We start from the raw sequence: 22,330 nt of genomic DNA, 5'->3' as shown, positions 1-22,330 counted from the left end.
GGGGGGGTTCAGCGTGAACAAGGGGGGTGCAAACCCGCTTTTCATGGATTAAATATTTAATTATGGGATAGATAGAAAAATCCTGCCTAAAGAGCTTTACTTTAGTTTGACACTTTGCTGCTACACCAAATTTGGTCCAAAAGAGTTTAGACAGGACGCTGAAATGTTGCATGTAGTCTCTAACTTTGGTCATATACAACGACCACATAGAAAATTTGGGATCGGTGGTCATTGACCTCTATTTTGACCTCCTTAAATGCAGAAAATAGTGGAATACATGTTTCACTCGAACTAAATTATTTTGTTTAATCAGACATTTTTTCATAGTATTTGCAACCAACTATAAAATCATCTTTAATGAACCAATAAAAACAAAGCTATTGATTTTTAAGGTGCAACTCTTTTTTTGTTGTTGACATTTTTGTAAATCTTCACTGCATTCATTTCTGGAATTATTTGTTAATTCTGAAACTTTCAATAACTAAAGTTTGCCCTGCAATATCTGCAATTCAACGTTACAGATTATTTACAGTTTAGGTTAGCTTAAAACAACATATTTACAGTTTAGGTTAGCTTAAAACAACATATTTACAGTTTAGGTTAGCTTAAAACAACATATTTACAGTTTAGGTTAGCTTAAAACAACATATTTACAGTTTAGGTTAGCTTAAAACGACATATTTACAGTTTAGGTTAGCTTAAAACAACAATCAAAATCAGATTATTTACAGTTTAGGTTAGCTTAAAACAACATATTTACAGTTTAGGTTAGCTTAAAACAACAATCCAAATGATCCAAAAATTTCTTAAAACTTATTTTTTCTAAAAGTTGAAACATTCACTCAAAGATTAAACAAATAAAAATTAAATTATCAGAAAAAGAAAAGCATTAATTTATCTAATTATAACTTATCTTTCATTTTACTTTCATTGATTTACTCGTTTCATTAAGTATTTAAAAGATGATAAAATCCAATGCTTATAAAACCTTTTTTTTCACAAGACCACTAAATCTAATCCTGCCTTTATATCCATATTAATTTAATCAATACTCCATTCAAAGAAAGAAAGTTTTTTTTGATCTAACAGGCGGGTGGGGGGAAGGGAGGGGGAGGTAAGGAGGGGGCACAGCAGATTTAGATTGATAAAATATTAAAATATTCAGAAATTTAGAATTATAAATAAATTCAAGTGAACCTGCATTGATAGAGTGGCATGCCCGATACACAAAGTACTCTTTTGTGTTTGATCAAGTATGTTATGAGTATATCCATGCTTTCGTTTTTGAAAACTGGCTATTTTCATTAGGGTTTCCAGTCGTAATTTCGTTACGCGTAATTACGCGTAACGAAACGTAACACTTTCTTTCACTTACGCAGGAGCATTACGCGTAATTATACAATTATAAATATATAAGTTCGAAATTCGAATTTTAACAGATAGAAATTAAAAGTTAAAACATCAAAATTTCATAGACGTAATTAAGGAAAAATTTCGCAAAATTACTTTGTAGAAACTACGCGAAATTGAAGTTTCGCTAATTACGCGTAATTATTACAAAATTTCGCGAAATTACCTCGTAGAAATTACGCGAAATTAGGCCGTAATTAGGCGTAATTATAGTTTCGCTTTTTACGCGTAATTGTTACGAAATTTTGCGAAATTACGTCGTAGAAATTACGCGAAATTACGCCGTAATTACGCGTAATTATAGTTTTGCTTATTACTGTTAATCATTTCGAAATTTCGCGAAATTACGTTGTAGAAATTACGCGAAATTAAGCCGTAATTTCGCGAAAATTTCCCCAATTACGCGTAATCCTGCGAAATTACACGAAATGAAAATTATTACGCGTAACTGCACGTAATTACGCGTAAGAGAATAATCTATTACGCTGGAAACCCTAATTTTCATTTGTGGTTTCTCTGTATAAGTGACGCTTATTTCTTGCCATAGAAACAATGGAGAAATTATCAGAATAAATAACTTTTTAAGTCAGTAAAACGACATTATCAATTCCTTATTTTTGATTAGATTATTGTATCAGTAAACTATTGTAAATTGGGCAAATGTATGGTCACTTGATGAACAAAGAAATTAACTTAATTCTTTAAGACGGAATATTAATTGTATAAATCTTATTGTTTCCTTTCTTTTCCTCCCAGATAAAGGCTGCTGAAGGTCTCCAGCAATAATGAAGATTACATAAGAAGCAAGAACCAATTAGCTGCCATCTTTAATAACAAATACGATATAGCTAGCTGTATACATAATTGTAATACAATAACATTACATAATCTAGTATTCCATGTAATTTGTGCATTAACTAGAAAAACAAAGATTATTCCAAATTTCAAAATATTAATTGCGAATTACAGTTTATAAGAAAAAATTGCTAAAAACAATCGGGCGAAAAATGAAACGATAAAAAAATGAAATGTACAATTTCATTGCGTTTTGGAAAATTTGTGAGAAATTTCTTTGCAAAATTTTGAAATCTTCTTTTTCTTGTCATAGGCTCTTCTAAGAGTCATAAAATGATCAAATTGAACGACTGAAAGTGGGTGAAATAGATATTTAGTCCTCTACAGGCAAAACGAAATAAAGTCAAGCTGTAAAGTAAAAAAAGAAAAGCCTCAGAATAATTCTTTTTAATAATGTCCATTTTGAAAATTATAAATCTGAACGCGCGTTAAAAACTTTGCATATATAATTGCAATTTACGATTTCTGAATTTTATGTTTATGATATTAAATTAATCCTATTTTCTCTCAGGGCTCGTACACTACGGCTTTCTACGATGAACAGTCGTCAAATGAGAGATCTAACCGTAGCTGCTACTCTCGCTATCATAGGAAACCAAATCTATTGTTTATTATTTGTCAGCAACAATTTGTTAATAATTTTTCCTACGTATTTTTTTAAACCTCCTCAACACCTCAACTATTCTTAAGTAAAGTTAGGCATAGTATTATAGACCTTTCTCAGGAATTTGTCTAGGGGGTGCTTAAATTTTTTCTTTTTAGGGGAGGGGGGGGGGGGTCAGCAACCATTGGAACCCTAAAACCCCCTGGAAACAACTCCTTAGCTACCCTTTATTACAGACTTCTATATTTTAATCTAAGAAGTTGGGAAAGAAAAAAAAATTTAAGCTATAAGAAGTGATTGGCAAAATTCTCAGAATTTTTACTTTTAATCTTGCAATCTTTGGACCACTGCGTACGTGAGAATAAAGAATGGACACATTGTTTACGGTCGTCTTTGTGTCTTATTCATTGTGGATAACCTACAGGAAACCAAATTATCTAGATTTCAAATAATTTATTGGAAATAGAATTGGAACTTCGAAATTCCAACAAATCATTCCAATTAAAACTCAGAACTGACGTTTTCCCATATAAATATTCTGTTGGTGTAAGGAAATAGGGTTGAACAGATAATCAGATTTGATCCAGATTTGTTGGTTAGCTTTTTGTGTTTTAAGTTAAGAATTAAGGATGGAGGGAGGGGGTGTGATACACATTTTTTATGCTAAAGCTGCTAAAAATTCTCGCAGTAAAAAAACACATTTCCATTTTTCTTAGGACTTCCTGCACAAAAAGAAAACTATAAAAGATTTGTTTGTTAGTTCTTGTGTTTCTTCTTTGCCACAGCTTTAAGTGTTTTATAAATATGGTCGAACTCTACGCAGTTATACAAGGTAACTTTAAAAGAACTCTACGCAGTTATAGAAGGTAACTTTACCAGAACTCTACGCAGTTGAACAAGGTAACATTAACAGAACTCTACGCAGTTATACAAGGTAACATTAACAGAACTCTAAGCAGTTAAACAATGTAACATTAACAGAACTCTAAGCAGTTATACAATGTAACATTAACAGAACTCTAAGCAGTTATACGAGGTAACTTTAACAGAGCTCTACGCCGTTATACTAGGTAACTTTAACAGAACTCTACGCAGTTATTCAAGGTATCTTTAACAGAAATCTATGCAGTTATTCAAGGTAACTTTAACAGAACTCTACGCAGTTATTTAATGTACCTTTGATAGAACTCTACGCAGACATACAAGGTAACTTTATGAGAACTCTACGCAGATAAGTAATATCTAGATAAGGATCTGGATGAGTATATATATCTAGATAAGGATCTGGATGAGTACATATATCTAGATAAGGATCTGGATGAATACATATATCTAGATAAGGACCCTGATGAGTAATAATCATACATCTAGATAAGGACCCTGATGAGTACTGGGGATCCGGGATGAGTATTGTTGCTGCTGTCTCGCACTCCCTGATCATCTTGAACAGCTCAACCAACTTCATCATCTACTGCTATAAGGAAATACAAGATAAAAACTTTCATATTTTTTGCGTTTGTTTCTTTTTAAATTTGAATTTTAAATTTATTGAGTAAAGATTATACAAAAAAATTGTTTTTATTATTCTTGTCATTATATTTTCATCCCCTTTATTCTTTATTTTATTCTTATATTGATTATCTCCTCTGGCAATTTAGATAAAACAAAAATACTTCATTTAATTTGATTCTTGAGTTTAAAGGGTCTGGAGAATTAATTTCAACCCTCTATTTTAAGGATTTCATGTTTGATTCAAAACAAAACAAACTTTTAAAAAAAATTTTGCGAAAAAATTCGAAAAATAATTTCTCAAAAAAATTCCTCAAAAACGTTAATTGTTGTAGCTGCAACAATTAATTGCACACAAAAAAAAACTTGTGAAATCTGCTAAGAGGGCTCAGTATTAAAAGTTTTATAACATCATAATTAATAATTTTTTTTTTTATCGAAATTTTGCATTTTTTCCTGAAACGATTTCCCCTTTTCGCTTGAAACCCTACTTTGTACCAATTGTTTTTAAAGATTAACAGAAATATTCAAAGTTTTCCGGTTGAAAAATTGACAATTTTAAATGTCTGTCATCTACATCATACAATGAAGGAAGAAAAACGGCGACAACTTCCGTTTTGTTTCTCAGATAAAGGTTAAAAGGGTTGAATAGTAATTGAGAAACAATTTTATCTAGAGGGTCCGATAATTGGCCGAGAGAGCATTAATTAGATAACTAGTTGAACTAATAATGGCGGGTTAAACTACTTCTGTAATTCATTAATTAGATAACTAGTTGATCTAATCATGGCGGGTCAAACTACTTCTGTAATTCATTAATTAGTTAAACTACTTCTGTAATTCATTAATTAGATAACTAATTGAACTAATCATGGCGGGTCAAACTACTTCTGTAATTCATTAATTAGATAACTAGTTGAACAAATAATGGCGGGTTAAACTACTTCTGTAATTCATTAATTAGATAACTAATTGAACTAATCATGGCGGGTCAAACTACTTCTGTAATTCATTAATTAGATAACTAGTTGAACTAATTATGGCGGGTCAAACTACTTCTGTAATTCATTAATTAGATAACTAGTTGAACTAATAATGGCGGGTTAAACTACTTCTGTTATTCATTAATTAGATAACTAATTGAACTAATCATGGCGGGTCAAACTACTTCTCTAATTCATTAATTAGATAACTAGTTGAACTAATCATGGCGGGTCAAACTACTTCTCTAATTCATTAATTAGATAACTAGTTGATCTAATCATGGCGGGTCAAACTACTTCTGTAATTCATTAATTAGATAACTAGTTGAACTAATCATGGCGGGTGAAACTACTTCTGTAGTTTATTAATTTTAACCTCTATTAATTTCTTTCAATTAAAAAAGAAATTAAATCTTGGATATTTAGGATAAGAAGTTTCGAGATATCGTTTCAAATGGTTGCAAAGAAATTCTTGCAGAATGGCGATGTTGGTAATGTACAGAAAGATAAACAAAACTCTATATTCAGGATAAACAAAACATATTCAAGAAAAAGTAAACCACATTCAATATAAATTAAACTCTATTCAAGATGAATTAAACAATTAAAAATTACAAACATGTTTTGAGGGATATTTCTAACATTTGTTGAAAACAACAAACAAATGTCAGTTTTGCAGTAAAGAGCACTTTAAAGAAATGTGATATGAATGATGAGGGACCAGAGTTCTCCCAGGGTCCAAATATATGAGGTTTAGAAAATTTTGCATTATTTTTCCAATCCATTGAATTCTATTGAAAGACTCAGTCATATCTTAAATGTCTAAAACGGTTTACAATAATTTTTCCGATTCTTGAGTCACAAACACTGAACTAGCCAATAGACTAACAACAAATTCAATTATTTGCTTTTTACCTTTCATGTTTTAAAACTAGAAATAAAACCAATGTAATTAATTTTATTTTTCTTCAAACTCTTGTATACTGCCCTGCACAATAAACCAAAACCTTTAACTAAATTGATATCATTCCGGAACATTGGCACATTTAAAATTTGTTATTAGAGGCCGGGCCGGCACAATTTCATCTATCAATGAAGGTCAAGCCTAACACTAGGGCCGGGCCGGTACACTTTTATCTGTCAGTAGAATCCGGACCGGTACAATTCTAAATAAACCGGAGATTCCTGTGTGGCATTTACGACCCTTTATTTTACTTACAAAATTTATATAAATTTGATTTAAAAATTCAAAAAGATTTGTAAAATATTTGATAATATTTTCCCTTAAAAATGTATATTTTCTTTTTCTTATTCTTGTAGCATATGAACTTTATCGGTGTTAATGCTGAACTGTTTTGTATAGTAAAATGTCCAATTCAAGAAACTGCATGTTTTTTTGTATGTTATCCATGTATCATGTAATTTTATGTAAAAACTGTTAAATTAATATTTGTATGTCGTAATGCATCATAGATTTTATTGTTCGTATTTGTAAAAATGATTAAAAAATTCTTATTATAGCTAAAATATTTTTTTCAAAGACAAAATTATACCTATTTGAATTTTTTTTCATTGTTTAAACATTTTTTATTTTTCTATTTGGAGAAAGTTTATAAAAAAATGTTTATAATATTAATTAATGTTGAAAAACTTGTGAAAAATATAGATTAATTAACCATATATATATATAGTAAATAGTAAATTGTTGTAAAACTTTAATTCTTTAATAAAAACATTAAGCTTAATGGATAAATTATAAAATACTAGGCTTTTAGGGCGCTTCGCGCCCATCTTCTATTTAAATTGTGAACATGTTTTTTTGTTAACATTTGAAACATAGAAGAATTCGCGGATTTTCAAAAATTTAAACTTTTTGAAAAATTAAAAACCTTTAAAACACATTTTTTTTATTTTTATCATTCATAAACCTTCCCTGTGGTCGGTGGTCACGTGATGTCCCAAAAAAAATTTGGGCCCGATCGGTTCTGCCGTTTTGACGTTTATTGGACACAAACAAACAAACAGACAGACAAGCCAAACTTATATATAGATGCTTGTTATGTTTGTATATTAGTAATATAATAACGGGCTCATTAAACTTTCCATCTGGCTAATTACCCTGAAACTCCTCTATGGGTATGCGATTATATCAATACAATGATCAGACAACTTTTTTAGTTTCGATTGTTTACAAGCTTTTTTTAAATTACTTGTTTACACGTAATCACAGAGAAGCTGCTTTAATCGACATCTTATCTCTGTTTTCATGTTAATGGTATCCATGCTGTTTAAAAGCTTGATGCAATTAAAATTTAAATCGAAAGTACTGTACATAATTTCTTGTACAACTACATATGTTTAAACCACTCTGAAATAAAAGACGAAATTCTCTTGGTTTTCTTCCTCACCCCGAAAGTACAATCTCATGATAAAGGCAATATACTTGTATTATTGTATCTGATGAAGAAGGTCACATTAAAAGAACAATAATTGTCTTGGATAATTTCCCTGTGGAGTTATACGTAATACAGATCCTGAAAAAACAAGTTTATATTTATTATCTTATATCTAAAGGGGAATAAGAACCAAATACTTCCACCTTTTTTACCCACAATAACCCCGGCTTCCTTAGTACGCCCCAGAGTGGGTTAGTAGGCGCGCAACTATATAGACAATTTGTAAAGGGGGGCAATAGGGAAAAACATTTTTGTTGCTACCTCCTAAACATTTTTAGGGGGGGGGGGGTGGACAAGAAAAATGTTTATTATACTCAAACAATAAAAAAACTAACCTTATACCAACCAGATATTCAGTGATCAAGATATAAAATTAAAAAAAAAGAAATCAATTCTGGTTAATATAAATCACAAATGCCTTTCATTAAAAAAAATCATGATTTTACATTAAATTTTTTTTTAATATGACACATCACACAATATTTGTGGTGAACATGTTGGATTAGTTTAGTTGTACTACAGAATTAAAGCAATATTATAATAAGTGGCAGAACTGATGGTGAAAATATCTAAAAATACTTGATAAACCCCCTTTCCCAGGAATTCATAAATCGTTAAATTGCAAAACTGGGTGGACTTCTTGCCTCCCCCCCCCACCCTACAAGGGGTACAAGCCTTTTTATTGGAGGTGCCCCCTTTATCAGGCTAGTGGGGCACCCCCTTGTCTCCCCCAGCTAGTTGCGCACCTGGGTTTTAGTGGCTATAGTACCCAGGGGCGGATCCAGCTTTTTGAAAAGATCCTTCTTTTCCCAGATATAATAGGTTTATTCATAGCAATAGTTTTGTTAAAGCACCTTAAGTATCTGCCAGGGGCGACTAATGATATTTTCCAGGCCAGGTGGGGGGTGAGGGGGATTAGAAATTTCTATCTCCCCCCTAAAATCTTTTTCATTGGTAAATTTTATGTCAAAACCTATAAGCAGCTAGCTTGGGGGTTGAAGGTGTGAAATGTGTAAACAAGATTTGGATATTTATGAGAAATATTCATTTATGAGACAACATTTTTTAAAATCTATATTCTTCAAAATCAACATTAATTGAGCTAGAAGATATGTGCCGCTTTTTCTTAACTTGCGCTCCTATAATTTTTCCAGTGGAGTGGGGTGGACGTCTCCCCAATTTTCTAGGAAAGGGGACGTCCCCCCTCGACCCTCTTTATAAGCCAAAGCTCTGCATATACTGGAAAAAAGTTTACAACTAAACTTTTTTCTAAACTTTTCTCGGTATTTTCTCGTATTCTTTCTTATTTTTTTTCTAACTTTTTCCTATGATATTAGACGAGAAGTCTTTTTTTCCCCTAGACGACTGACGAGAAGTCTTTTTCTACTATATTCAAAAAGAGAGGTCCTTTTCATTTCATTTAGGATCTTATTCCAGGTCTCAGTGTTGTTAAGTCTTATACTAGTTTAAATTCCATAACTTAAATTAGAGAGTAACTGCGAGAAGCATTTTGTATATATATATATAAATGAATATTCGTGTGTTTTTTATCATTATTACATAATTTTCTCAGATCTGTACCTTTATTGTTTCAATAAAAAGTTTGAAAGAGAGCTTCTTATAGAAAAGGGGGGTCCAAAGATACTCTTGACCTCCCCTTTTTTCAGAAGGGGGTCTTCAACCCCTTGACCTGCCCCTTTGTATCCGCGCCTGCGAGTACCTAACGGCCTAAAACCTTTAAATTCGAATCAAATAGTTCGGTTTACATGGCATCTAGGCTATGGGGAAAAAATAAATTAAATTACGTTTAGTAAATTTCCGGAATTATTTAGACAAATGGTAAAATTGTCATCATTTATAAAAAATATTTCTTGCTGAATTGTTTCCATATTAGCAATGTATTTTTTTTAAATAATATTTTTCTTATAATCGTTATTCCGAATTTACATTGGTTGAATCAGCTGATTTAGCCAAACCAAACCTCAACCATCAACAAACCCCTGAGGACAGAGCCCTGAGGAGATAAGATGATTGGGGTAAACTATTTTAAATTACTTTTTACTTGAATGCCAAGTTTTAAAAATTTTCACTACTAGGCTTACAGAGCAGTTAACAGTTTAGCCTTTACTGTACTATTGAAGCCTTGCTGCACTTCGTACATACATGTAATATCGAATTATTTTCCGGATTCCCCCGTTTCATGTCATTCGTTTTATTTGTGACATTTTTCTGAAATTTCGACCGGCAAAGCAGGCATTAATTTTCCTGTTTCATGGTGGTCATTGGGATTTTGACCAGATCGGTTCAGCCGTTTCTACGGTTTATTAAACTTATGCAATGTTAAAAGTCCAGATTTATATAGTTTTTTTTATATTTTAGAATTATATATTACATTATTTGCTTTGTAGAATTGAGGATCGCTCCAGACAAAATGATTGGCTCATTCTCATCCAATCGGTGGTAAATATTATTTTTAACATTTAAGATGGGTGTCACGTTAAATAACGACCGGCCGGGAGATGATGCCGGCTACTGTTTTGGGGTCCGTCCTAGCAAACGATTTTTGGCCCCCCCCCCCCCCCGGCCCCCCCATCCTATCAATTTTGTACATGACCAAATAAGTATTTATTTATTATTATTTAGGGTGAGGTTAGGTTAAGACAATATCTGGGCCGAGCGCTGAGGCTAGGATAGGCTAGGGGGCCGAGCGCTGTGCCACATGGTCAATTATATCCATGTCTAACATATAAGATCCATGTTCAAAATTGATAGGAGGGGGAGGGGGTCCAAAAATCGTTCTCTAGGAATATACCCTGTTTTGCTATCTTAACAAATTGACATTTGTTTATTTTACATGTGCAATAGGGTGACCCAAATTTGTGTTAATTTGATCTTTTTTTCTGAATTTATTAAGATACAGGGGGTTCAACTAAAACAGCTCCGAGCTATTGACCTCTTCTGCTGAAGGAGCAACTAAACCATATATGATGATATATATCTTATCGTTAGAATTGTTTAACTAATAATGTTTCTTCACAATTATACAATTTGAATTAAATAGAATATATATTTAGGTGAATATTCCTTGAAAATGTCCACCCACCCCCTGCTTGTACCCCTATACCCCTCCTTCACAAAGTGCTCTCGCCTGGTGACCACGCCCCTGTTCCTTCTGACGACCAGCTGTATAGTCTGCTACAGTAATTCCCTCCTCTGTGGTTTTGTGTTTGATGATGTCAGTGCAATTAAGGATAACAAGGAAGGATAAGAACAAAGAATTCTGTAAAGTGACCCCCGGCGGTTGGGGGTGGATGTCCTCCTGCCCCAATTCCGTTTAAATATTTAAATTGTAATCAGATATTTTGAGCCGGGGGTTTAAAAATTGAAATAGCATCACAAACCAAGGAAGAAATGTTTTTTAAATCTTTTTTAAAAATTTTATTCAAGTTCGAGCCTTGAAGGTTTTATCGTTAATTAATTTAAAATTACAAATAAAGTTGTGAGTTAAGCATAAAGTTCACAATTTTTTTTTATTAAAATCATGTAATGTTCAATCAAAACATCAGGATATTCGTGCCGACTTCCCGTTTGAGAAACGGTTTTTTGAGTTCCTTCTTAACGATTTCTGGGGTATCCCAATGCATAAAGAGCAGTCACATAAATCCTACAGACCGTTATGCGTCTTAACATACAGGTTAAGTTTTCGGGGTTGGACAAGGAGCGGGGGGGGGGGAGGTGTCTATGTTATAGCTTGTTCAGAAAAAGTTTAAGAAATATTGCCTTTATAATTTGCAGTTTTAAAAACTTCCTACTCTAAAGGAAACGTGTGTTGCCAAACAAATATGCTAACATTTTTTTTACATGCAATCTTCAAAATCAATGCTTAGGATCCGGATCCGCAAGATTTTGGGTTCCTGGATCCGGATCCAGATCTGCAAAAAATATGCGGATCCACGGATCCGGAATAAGGGGTAAAATATCGACCAAAAACTGCAAAAAAAACTTTTTCACCCCTGAAACCCAAATCTGAACTTTTGAAAAAAAGAGAGTGTAAAAATTTCCTCATTTGTAAATGGTTCATCAAGTTTTAGGATAAAAATAAGCTAAAAAAATAAAACAAAAAAGTGAAAATTATTTTTTTGTTAAAAAATTCAGAAAATCTTAAAGAAATGACCTGGATCCGGATCCGGATCCGCATCAAAATTAAATGGATCCTAAGCTGTAGTTTATGAGAAATTGGTGGGGGGGGGGGGGAATGGATATTTTTGTCGAAGGAAATGAGTAATTGCCACAAACTCTTTTTTATCACATTATCTCCGCAACGGCCAATGTCGTCGACTTTTAGGCTATGAATTCAGTTAGATAAAATTGTTTGAAATGTGAAAGGATTTCACCATCAGGTTTAAAAGAATATATGGATTAGAAAATCAGATTTTTTGGCAGGAATTCAAATAATTTTTTATATTTTTTTTCTGAAATATTGATTGAAACGATTACAGGCTAAACTACCTGGTCCACGGGTTGTCCCCTCTAGGTTACCATCTGGGTAATCTAGTTCTTCACCTTGGGGTTACCCTGCTCTACCATTCAACCCTCTCCTCTCTACTCAACTCCTCTACACCAGCTCTACTTGCCGCCCTACTCTTCTCTGTACATCCTGTACACACAGGTTAGTAAGAATCATAGACAAAGATAGACACTCAGCCAACTCATCTCGCGAAACCTCGATTCCAAGAGGAAGTATGGTTTATACAGTACACTTACTGCAAAGTCTGCAGGGGTTTGTTTTAGTCCTCGATTTTAGCATAAATATGTAGATCATGGTTTTAGTGGACATTTTGACGGCGTACACATCAATACTAAATGATCTGAGATAGATAGATATTTTCTCCCTGAAATGTAAACGAAAATATAAGAAAGTGAACAAAGGAAGCTCCGGAAAAATAACTTGTTTTTAAGAATACGTACACTTTCTAAATTGTACAGTTGTGCCCAGCTTGCTTGTTGTACTTTCAGTACACTGAACCTCTATCAATATCTAAGAATTTACTGCACAAAATTACTGTACTGTACTGTACTGTACTGTACTGTACTGTACTGTACTGTACTGTACTGTACTGTACTGTACTGTACTGTACTGTACAATACTAATTGATATACAGGTCCGAGAGGGGGTTATTTCAGCGAAGTTCTCAAAAAATGGAAAATATCTGTAAAATCCCAATAAAAAAGTAGATCCGGATCCACATATTGATAGGATCTGGATCCTGTAGTAAAGGTTTCTATTTTATGTTATGTTCAGAGGCAGTGACAGGTGTTGTGGGTCGAGCTGAGCTGTTAAGTAGTATATTCTTCCTCCTGAGTATTCAGGCGTACACAGACACAAATAGTAAACAAACAAACCAGTGTACTGCAAGAGACAACAAATGTAAACATGAAGACAAGATCGCAAATGTGGATTTTTCATGTTCTCCAGGATATAAGTTTTCTTCTCTAATGCAGGTAACAAATAACTTTTTTAATACAAAAATTATTCAATCTAATTGTTGAATAAAATTGAATGAAAATGCTGACAAAAATGTATCTAATTGAGAATTCAAATTTACAGTTTTATTCTTTATCTTGTTGGCACTGTTCCAGGCTTGTTTTTTGGCGGCCCTAGCGATGGTGAGCAAGGAGCAGGGAATCACTGTTATTGGTAAACTTTATAATTACCTTAAAGGGACTGTAAGTAATCTAATGTGACCTCATAGTTGCATGTCGGAATCCCAACGATATCCTTAAATACTTTATCTGATTACTTTATTTTTATGAATGAGATATCCATGTTTGTTTTTTAAAACTGTCAATTTTCATTTGTGGTTTCGTTGCACAAGTGACAGAATTATTCAGTCATCAAGGGAAAAAACGAAAAAAAGCTATAATTAGATTAAAAAATGATCTCTTTACTGAATACCAAATCGCAACCGATTTAACCTTTGATTCTTTTTTAATTTGATTTTCAAAACGTGCAAGATTTTTAAAGGTTTCTGTAAAATTGATAATAATTCATAGAACTCCCCCCCCCCCAAAAAAAAAAAAAATGGGTTTAAAAGTGAGACTATTAGATCAGTAAATATATGGTTAGAGATGCCCAGTTTTCAGTAAATATATGTTTAGAGATGCCCAGTTGTCTCTTTAATTTGGGTTTTGCCTCATTCACATTTATTCATAATTGTTCAAATAAGAGAAATAAAATGTTACTTTTTAATTTACAGGTTTCTGCTTGATGTTTGAGCTTCTCCAGGTTCAAAAGATCCAGAAAATATCCTGGAAAACAACCCGACTAATATATTTTAAGGAATGCAAATCTATCAGACTTTTTTTATTATCTTCTATTTAATGATATCTTCTGTACTTCCTCTGTTCATTAATTTTCCAAAACAGAAAGAATAAAAATCTTGTCTTATTAATCATGTAAGTGTAGACACAAAAACTTTCATAAACTTAAGAATGTATTTGCAAAATTCTGTTCTTTTAAATTTTGATTTTTGCAACCAGATTTTAACTTAAGAGATGTTAGCCCTTTACCGTGTATAGTGTACAGTGCACAGTGCACACTGTTAAGATAAAATTGCTATACTAAATGAGAAAAGGATGGTTAAATCTTGAATCTTGATGAATCTTAATAGATCTTGATTGGTTTTGAAAGGTTTTGATAAATCTTGATAAATATTGATAAATCTTGATAAATCTTGATAAATCTTGATAAATCTTGATAAATCTTGATAAATCTTGATAAATCTTGATAAATCTTGATAAATCTAGACAAATCTAGACAAATCTAGACAAATCTAGACAAATTTAGAGAAATCTATATAAATTCTGATAAATCTGGACAAATTTTGATTAATCTTCATAAATTCTGATAAATCTGGATAAATTCTGATAAAACTGGAAAAATTCCGTTAAATCTTGACAAATATTGATAAATCTGGACAAATTTTGATTAATCTGTGCATAAATTCTGATAAATCTGGATAAAATCTGGATAAATTCTGAAATCTCTTGATACATTTTGATTAATCTGGATAAATTCGGATTATTCTGGACAAATTCTGAAAAAATCTGTAAATTCTTATAAATCTGGAAAAATTCTGACTAATCTGGAAAAATTCTAATTAGTTTTGACAAATTCTGTTAAATCCAGATAAACTCTGATAAATCTGCATAAATTCGTGTAAATCTGAATGAACTCTGATAAATCTGAATAAATTCTGATAAAACTATATAAATTCTGATAAATTTGGATAAATTTTAATTAATTTAGATAAATTCTGATAAATTCTGATAAATCTGGATAAATTATGACAAATCTAGATAATTTCTGATAATTTTGGATAAATTCTGATAAATCTGTATAAATTATGACAAATCTGGATAAATTCTGTTAAATCTGGATAAATTCTGATAAATCTGGATAAATTCTGATAAATCTGGATAAATTCTGATAAGTTTGTATGTGAAGGGTTTATTAAATGAACCTGGATTGGTACGTGTACTTGTTCTGACCGTCACAGCTGTTTTACTTCTCACCTTCAGGATTAAACTAATGCAGGTCATTAATATTTTTACAAGGGGATATATTTTCTAGTAAGATTACCCCCCTCCCCGCCCATCTCCCAGAATCTGAGATGCAAATCATATTTCTAAATTGTATGCTAGACAAGTTTGCTTTTATTGCACACACCAAATTTTTTAACTCTGATACAAGAAATTGATCAAAACGATTTTTCAAAACGATTAGTAGAATCGTTTTCCGTTTTGAAAAATTGTTTTGGGCAAAATCTTTGATAAGAGTAAAAATTAAGCTGTGTGTAAGAAAATTAAACTTGTCTAGCATATAATTTTGAATTAGGATTTGCATCTTAGATTCTTGTCAAGCCTTAAAAAAGCCTCAAAACTTTGAATGTTTAAAACGGGCCTTAAAACATGCCCTTTAGTAATTACAATATCCAACCTGAGATGGAATTTAAAGAATTTGAGCCGTGGTTTAAATCCGCCGAAACCCGGTTTAAATTAAGCGCCGGCTTAAATCTTGAAACATTTAATACAATTTTAAGTGGAACCAACCATATTTAAGCCGCGACTTAAATTTAAACCGCCGCTCAAATTTAAATTCTCATACTGCAGGGATCGAGTTTACCTGTGTTTACCAAGTTTGATAATCCTGCGAGTGTAGCTGCACCTGTATCCCGTACCCTGAGTTACTTAGTCCTGCCCGCATACAATATAGGACTCCTTCTCTGCCCAGCAAACTTATGCTGTGATTGGACCATGGGATCCATCTCCCTCATCACTTCTATATCAGGTATATAAATAAGAAATATTTAGAATAGGAATCTTAATAGAACTCTGTAATGGACACCCCAGACCGCAGAAAGTTGAGGGGCCATAATACCCGTTCCATTCCGGCCCCCCGCCCCCAACTATTCCAGCCGGGTTGGGGGTGGGGGGGTAGGAAGGGTACTACCGGTGACTGGCATTACATATATTTTTCAAATATTGATCTTTAACATTTTATCCTCTAAATTTATTGCTGGGGTAAATATTTTTGGGAAAATGATTTCTCCTATTTGGGAAAAATAACTTAATTTTTACAGAAAATTATAGATTTTATTCAAGGATTCAGTTTTTAAGCAAACTAAAACGACATCAAATTCTCTGTATGTATGTACTACAAGTTGAAGTGGGAAGTTTTTGAAGTTACGTTGAACAAAATTATCATGTTCAGTGTTTATAAAACATTTTCTTACGTAATTTCAAGTTACTATCCGATTATAGAGTGGCATGTCCGTTACCCTTAAATCCTTTATTTGATCAAGAAAGCATGGATATCTAGCATGGTCTCTTCGAAAATTGTTCATTTTTATCGTGGGTTCTCTAAAAAATGTTTTTCGGATTTCTGCTTTAGAAACATTGGAGTAAGATTGTTTGAATTAAACACTCAAAGCTAAAAACACCGATTTTTATTGTGCCTTTTATTAATTCTATTTAGATCTGAGAAACTTGTTAACACTTTTTCTTGGAGCCTATCTAGTCCATACAGCACTCATCATTTTCAAATCAGGAACATATATAAATCTTAATAATTGAATTTATTAATATACCAATTCTTTATGAATAAAAAACTTAGAATACCTTTTTTCTTTTTCTTTATTATTATCTTGAAGGATGAAAGAGCTCAAAGTAAGCGTTATTATCATGCAAAACCCTCACAAAAAATACATTATTCATTTTTTATTTAGACATGTAAGCTAGCTGACGTGTCAAGCATGGCGTTGCCCGTGGAATTTAAATAATCGTCGCAAAACCTTGCCATAAACCAACCTGTTGTAGTTACACACATGCATTACAATTGCGACGTTTTGTTTCATAGTATTGAAATAAAAGAGTTCATCTTTATATAAATTTGATTTGTCTGTCTGTTTGTTTGTATCCAATAAACGTCAAAACGGCTGAACCGATCGGGCCCAAATTTTTTATGGGACATCACATGACCACAGGGAAGGTTTATGAATGATAAAAATAAATGTGTTTTAAAGGTTTTTAATTTTGTAAAAAAGAAATTAAATTCTTGAAAATCCGCGAATTTTTTTTTTAAATCCGCAAAATTTTCTTCTTCTTTGTTTTTAAAATGTAAACCAAAAGAACATGTTCACAATTTAAATAGAAGATGGGCGCGAAGCGCTCTAAAAGTCTAGTTCTTATTAAATTTCTCTTTCATTCTATTTCCGTTCGACTTTTCCCAAAGAAATTTTTCATGAAACACTAGGCAGCAAATGAAAATTATTATAAATGTATGTAGAGCGGAGTGACTGCCTACCCCTCCTTGTATCTATGTCCCTCCTGTGTATACCCTTCCTCCCTGCCTCAAACCTATTCTTCCCAGTAGGCTTTGTTCTAGCGGAGAGAGTTCTGTATATTCCTTCCATGGGGTTCTGTCTCCTCGTAGCTCTAGGGAACCCAGTTCTTTGCATCAATCAATCATTCATTATTTAATTTATTAATCAATCAGTCAATTAAATAATTAACCAATCAATTAATCAATTCTGCAGCTGATTTATTTACTTAATTATGAACTTATAATAGATTTATTAAACAATGGAATGATTGGTTATTGGATTTATTAGTAGATTAGTTATTGATCATGAAAATGATCAATGAGTATGACTTAAGATGGTCATTTTGAAATCATTTTTCTTGTGTTTTATGAAAAATAAAAACAATCGATATGATATTGAAACGTTTTTTTTTATTCTGACCGAGCATAAATCATCTTTCGGACCACAACATATTCCACGCAAATAAATTAAAAACTGTGTTATCTTCTAGGTCTTACTAAACTATATCTACAATGCAACCATCCTACAGTAAAAGGTACTTTTTAAAATTTTATAAGTTTGTTATTTTTTAGTCAAAGTTTTTGAATAACTTGTTCAGTTTTTTTATTTTAATGAAAAATCCAAATAAATATTTTTTCTTTTACTCATAGAAATAATTTAAATGAAGTTTCAACAAAAAAAAACATTTTTAAAGGGAGTGACCGGCAATGTATGATAGGTGAACGTCGGCTTTGCGCACAAACTCAGTAATTATGCATCACTAAAACGTTTTATTTGTCTCAAATGAACCCTAAAAAACTTCTCCACAATGCTACATTCTCAGTCTAAGTACCATACATTGCCGATCACTCCCTTTAGCGAGGATGTTTAAAATCGATATTTGTTTAGGAATTATAAAGTGTTTAAAATCGATATTTGTTTAGAAATTATCAAGTGTTTAATATTGATATTTGTTTAGGAATTATAAAGTGTTTAAAATCGATATTTGTTTAGGAATTATAAAGTGTTTAATATTGATATTTGTTTAGGAATTATCAAGTGTTTAATATTGATATTTGTTTAGGAATTATCAAGTGTTTCTATTGATATTTGTTAAGGAATTATCAAATGTTTCTATTGATATTTGTTTAGGAATTATCAAGTGTTTAATATTGATATTTGTTTAGGAATTATCAANAACTTTGAAACATTTCTGGGTATATTTTCTTTAAAATTTATTTCCCCCTTTTTGGAAATCTTTTTTTTTGTCCAGAAGTTAAGCATTTTTTTCCCCCAATCTTCAAAAGTATTTTTTCCCCAAAGGGGAGTATGAGGGGGTTAATTCTTAAAAATATACACCCCTGAAATAACTTTTTGCCATGGCTTTGTCCATTCTTGTCATAGCTTGAATTAGAATGCATTTAGTGTGCAGTGTGCACTGCACTGCCCCATGATAAGGTTTATCTCAATAATCAGTTTCAATGATCTAAATAGCTAACACACGGTTTTCTTCGTTACAAAGCTCAATGGGAAAACGTCGGAAGCGTATTTTTTTTTCGGTGAATAATGAAAAAAATAAATTACTGTTAGTGGGGAATTAATGAATTTTAAGGTAAAAAAATCCCAAAAGGGTGAAAATTATGCCAGTTAATGTAATTTTTTTTTAATTTTCACACGAGGGGGGGCAGTTGTAATTCTTGAATATTAGTTTAAAGTTATATACAGTGTTAGAAGTTTATATCAACACAATGAATACTACTGCTTTTAGTTTCGATTTCTGACAAGTTATTTTTAAATTAAAAGTTTGCAAGTAAACAAAGAGAAGCTGTTTCCCTGTTTATGTGTAATGTGTATCCACTATCCATGCTACTTGTAAGCTTAGTAGAAATCAAAAATTGAAATTGAAGTCGGCTTCATTATATTAATGTATATGACGACGACTGTATCTTATTTAGAATGAAGAGTCTATATTCTTATCTGGACTAACGGTGAACAAAAACAATGCAAAATTATTCAACAATGTCGGACATGCTTTAGGTAAATTATTTTGCTTAAGATGGAAAAGGGGGATAAAGGTTTTAAGTTTTAGATATTTATTTGTCTAATCAAGAAATCTCAACTAATTTGGAATTATGGTTACGACTCGACTCCTTCAAAATAGGAATATTATCTTGTTTGGTTGCAATCAAGGATTTAAAACTTGTTTGGATAATTAATAGTTAATTACAGAAAAGTTAGTTATGTTTGAAAACATGGAAGATTGAAATTTTGAATTAACTTTAATTTAGTTTGACTGACCCAATTTCTCTTTAAAACTTTATCGGAGTCCGAATTCAATGAATTTGAGCCGCATCTCAAATCCCCAAAAAACCGGTTTCAAATGAGCTTCTGCTTAAATCTTGAAACATTAAATACAATTTTGAGTGTAAACAACAATATTTGAGCCGTTCTCAAATTGGTATGATCCGTTTCGGACAGTTTCTCTCTTAATTTATATCCATTTTATTCATGCACAAATTATTTGTTGTTTTAACACTCCTCAGAAGTATTAGTTGTATTTGAAAACTGAAGTTTTGACCCTTTTTTTTTTGATAATGTTGATGTTGTTTTCCCCTCCATCTAGTATTTAAATAAAAAATATATAAATAGTACAGGGTTGGGAAATTCTGAAAGAACAAGAGTAAGTTAGATATACTATCTACGAATGTTTTTTTAACTAATTGCATAGTGCCGCTGAGAAAACAGCTCCTGTAGTTTAAATACTTCAGAGGCCGAATTTAAAGATTTTGAGCCGCGGCTTAAATTTGAGACGCGGCTCATATATGATTGGTTCCACTTAAAATTGTATTTAATGTTTCAAGATTTAAGCCGGCGCTCAATTAAAATCAGTTTTTGGCGGATTTGAGACGTGGCTCAAATTCATTAGATTTATGATGATTTAAACTTAAACCTTCTTTTTAAAAATAACTGAACATTTGTTTTCAGAAAAAAATATTATTTTATTTCAGAATCTCAAAAGCGACATAACGAATCTCTCATACTATTCCACCAGGCAGTACTAGTACAGCCAGATGATATAGGAGCTCATATAAATATAGGTAATAAGATGATATAGGAGCTCATAAAAATATACGTAATAAGATGATATAGGAGCTCATATAAATATAGGTAATAAGATGATATAGGAGCTCATATAGATAATAAGATGATATAGGAGCTCATATAAATATAGGTAATAAAATGATATAGGAGCTCATATAAATATAGGTAATAAGATGATATAGGAGCTCATATAAATATAGGTAATAAGATGATATAGGAGCTCATATAAATATAGATAATAAGATAATAAAGGAACAATCAGGAACAGTCATAATTACAGTATGAATATGAAAACAATTAAAAAAATATGGATAATGAATAATGATAATGATATAAAAGTTCAAAAAATAAATTGTTTAAGAGAAATGTATATTAAATTGACGATTTTCAAAAAAGTTTCTTGTGTCTTATACAATAAAGACGACATTTAAATGAATGAGAAAAAAACATTAAGCATAATTATTAATTAGGTCGAGCTTTGAATCAGCTGGGTCGGTTTGATGAAGCGGAAACAGCTTATAGAACTGCTAAATATCTGCTACCTAGAGCTAAACCTGGAGAAAAATTAATCACTAGGAATGAACCACAATAAAAATAAAACTTCATAAAATAAAACTCTCACTGTTTTACAGAATTTTTGGATTTTAGTTTTATAATGGAGCATTTTGATGCCCTAAGGACAATAGCTAGGTCCCCCCTTTTTTAATTCTTTTTTCCCGTCATCAATTTGCCAGTGCCTAGTATGTAGCTTTTAAAAGGGGGAAAACATGACATTTTTTGTTGAGGGAAAATAAATGATATTAATAGGATATTTTTCCCCAAAAAAGGTTTTGTTCAGTTTCCGGTCTTACCGCGAAAATAATTTCCGTCTGTTTCCTATTTCCTTCCATCTTCCCCCATTTTTTCCCTTTGTCCCTCTGATGACATTTCATTGATTAGTTTAGTTGGTTATACACTTTGTTTATATGCCTCGAGAATACAAATGTGAAATGGAAGATTTAAAATTAATTATATGCTTTCATTAAAGGTAAAAACACAAGACAGTAACATATGTTGAAAGTAGAATGCAGATATGTCAAGCAAATGAACTTTTTTGACTAAATATTTTGTCTCAAAAACGCAGATAGCCTAAAAGAGAAATATTTCATTTAAAAAAATTGTATAAAAATGTTTAAATATTTATTCAATGTTGTGGATCAGGATCGCCCCGAACTCGTTGAACCTGTTCTTGAACCTGGGGAACCTGATCTCGAAGAACAGCAGTAGGTTGGAGGAAGCGGACAGATTGTACAGACAGGCAATAGCGATGCGCTCAGATTATATTCAGGTAAGTAAAGTCCAGGGCTTGGGATCCAGATCCTTTGTATCCGCGCGCAACGACAGATCCAGATCCTTTGTATCCGCGCGCAATGGCTTACAGATCCAGATCCGTTATAAATGTTTTAAATATTAACTGATGAGAGACTATTCAAAGCTTGATAATCTCTTCTAATATCAAGTATAGCAATAAGCATACAAGAAAGTGGGGGGGGGGGGGGTTTTTAAAAA

General features: G+C 31.9%; 2 protein-coding genes across 2 annotated transcripts in view; both read left to right on the top strand.

The window, feature by feature from the left end:
• LOC111714167 (FMRFamide receptor) overlaps window positions 1-5,872 on the top strand; it is a 21,353-nt gene extending 15,481 nt beyond the window's left edge. Inside the window, exons 10-13 of the mRNA XM_023489220.1 lie at window positions 2,777-2,856; window positions 3,630-3,701; window positions 4,241-4,350; window positions 5,788-5,872. Coding sequence (XP_023344988.1) covers window positions 2,777-2,856; window positions 3,630-3,701; window positions 4,241-4,350; window positions 5,788-5,856 — 331 coding nt within the window. The 3' untranslated portion in view covers window positions 5,857-5,872. The remainder of the gene's footprint in view (window positions 1-2,776; window positions 2,857-3,629; window positions 3,702-4,240; window positions 4,351-5,787) is intronic.
• Window positions 5,873-9,768: 3,896 nt separating this feature from the next.
• LOC111714107 (transmembrane and TPR repeat-containing protein CG4050) overlaps window positions 9,769-22,330 on the top strand; it is a 22,128-nt gene continuing 9,566 nt past the window's right edge. The window contains exons 1-18 of the mRNA XM_023489149.1: window positions 9,769-9,853; window positions 10,226-10,277; window positions 10,892-11,076; window positions 11,384-11,511; window positions 12,317-12,486; window positions 13,120-13,319; window positions 13,446-13,515; window positions 14,075-14,157; window positions 15,325-15,414; window positions 15,990-16,167; window positions 16,855-16,926; window positions 17,665-17,817; window positions 18,192-18,236; window positions 18,765-18,781; window positions 19,636-19,717; window positions 20,689-20,778; window positions 21,253-21,358; window positions 21,983-22,109. Of these exons, the coding sequence (XP_023344917.1) occupies window positions 10,909-11,076; window positions 11,384-11,511; window positions 12,317-12,486; window positions 13,120-13,319; window positions 13,446-13,515; window positions 14,075-14,157; window positions 15,325-15,414; window positions 15,990-16,167; window positions 16,855-16,926; window positions 17,665-17,817; window positions 18,192-18,236; window positions 18,765-18,781; window positions 19,636-19,717; window positions 20,689-20,778; window positions 21,253-21,358; window positions 21,983-22,109 (1,779 nt within the window). The 5' untranslated portion in view covers window positions 9,769-9,853; window positions 10,226-10,277; window positions 10,892-10,908. The remainder of the gene's footprint in view (window positions 9,854-10,225; window positions 10,278-10,891; window positions 11,077-11,383; window positions 11,512-12,316; window positions 12,487-13,119; window positions 13,320-13,445; window positions 13,516-14,074; window positions 14,158-15,324; window positions 15,415-15,989; window positions 16,168-16,854; window positions 16,927-17,664; window positions 17,818-18,191; window positions 18,237-18,764; window positions 18,782-19,635; window positions 19,718-20,688; window positions 20,779-21,252; window positions 21,359-21,982; window positions 22,110-22,330) is intronic.

Source organism: Eurytemora carolleeae, unplaced genomic scaffold (assembly GCF_000591075.1).
Source record: "Eurytemora carolleeae unplaced genomic scaffold, Eaff_2.0 scaffold149, whole genome shotgun sequence".
NCBI classification, from domain to species: Eukaryota; Metazoa; Arthropoda; class Copepoda; order Calanoida; family Temoridae; genus Eurytemora; species Eurytemora carolleeae.
Note: the sequence above shows the minus strand (reverse complement) of the source record. Positions and strands in the feature narration are given on the sequence as shown.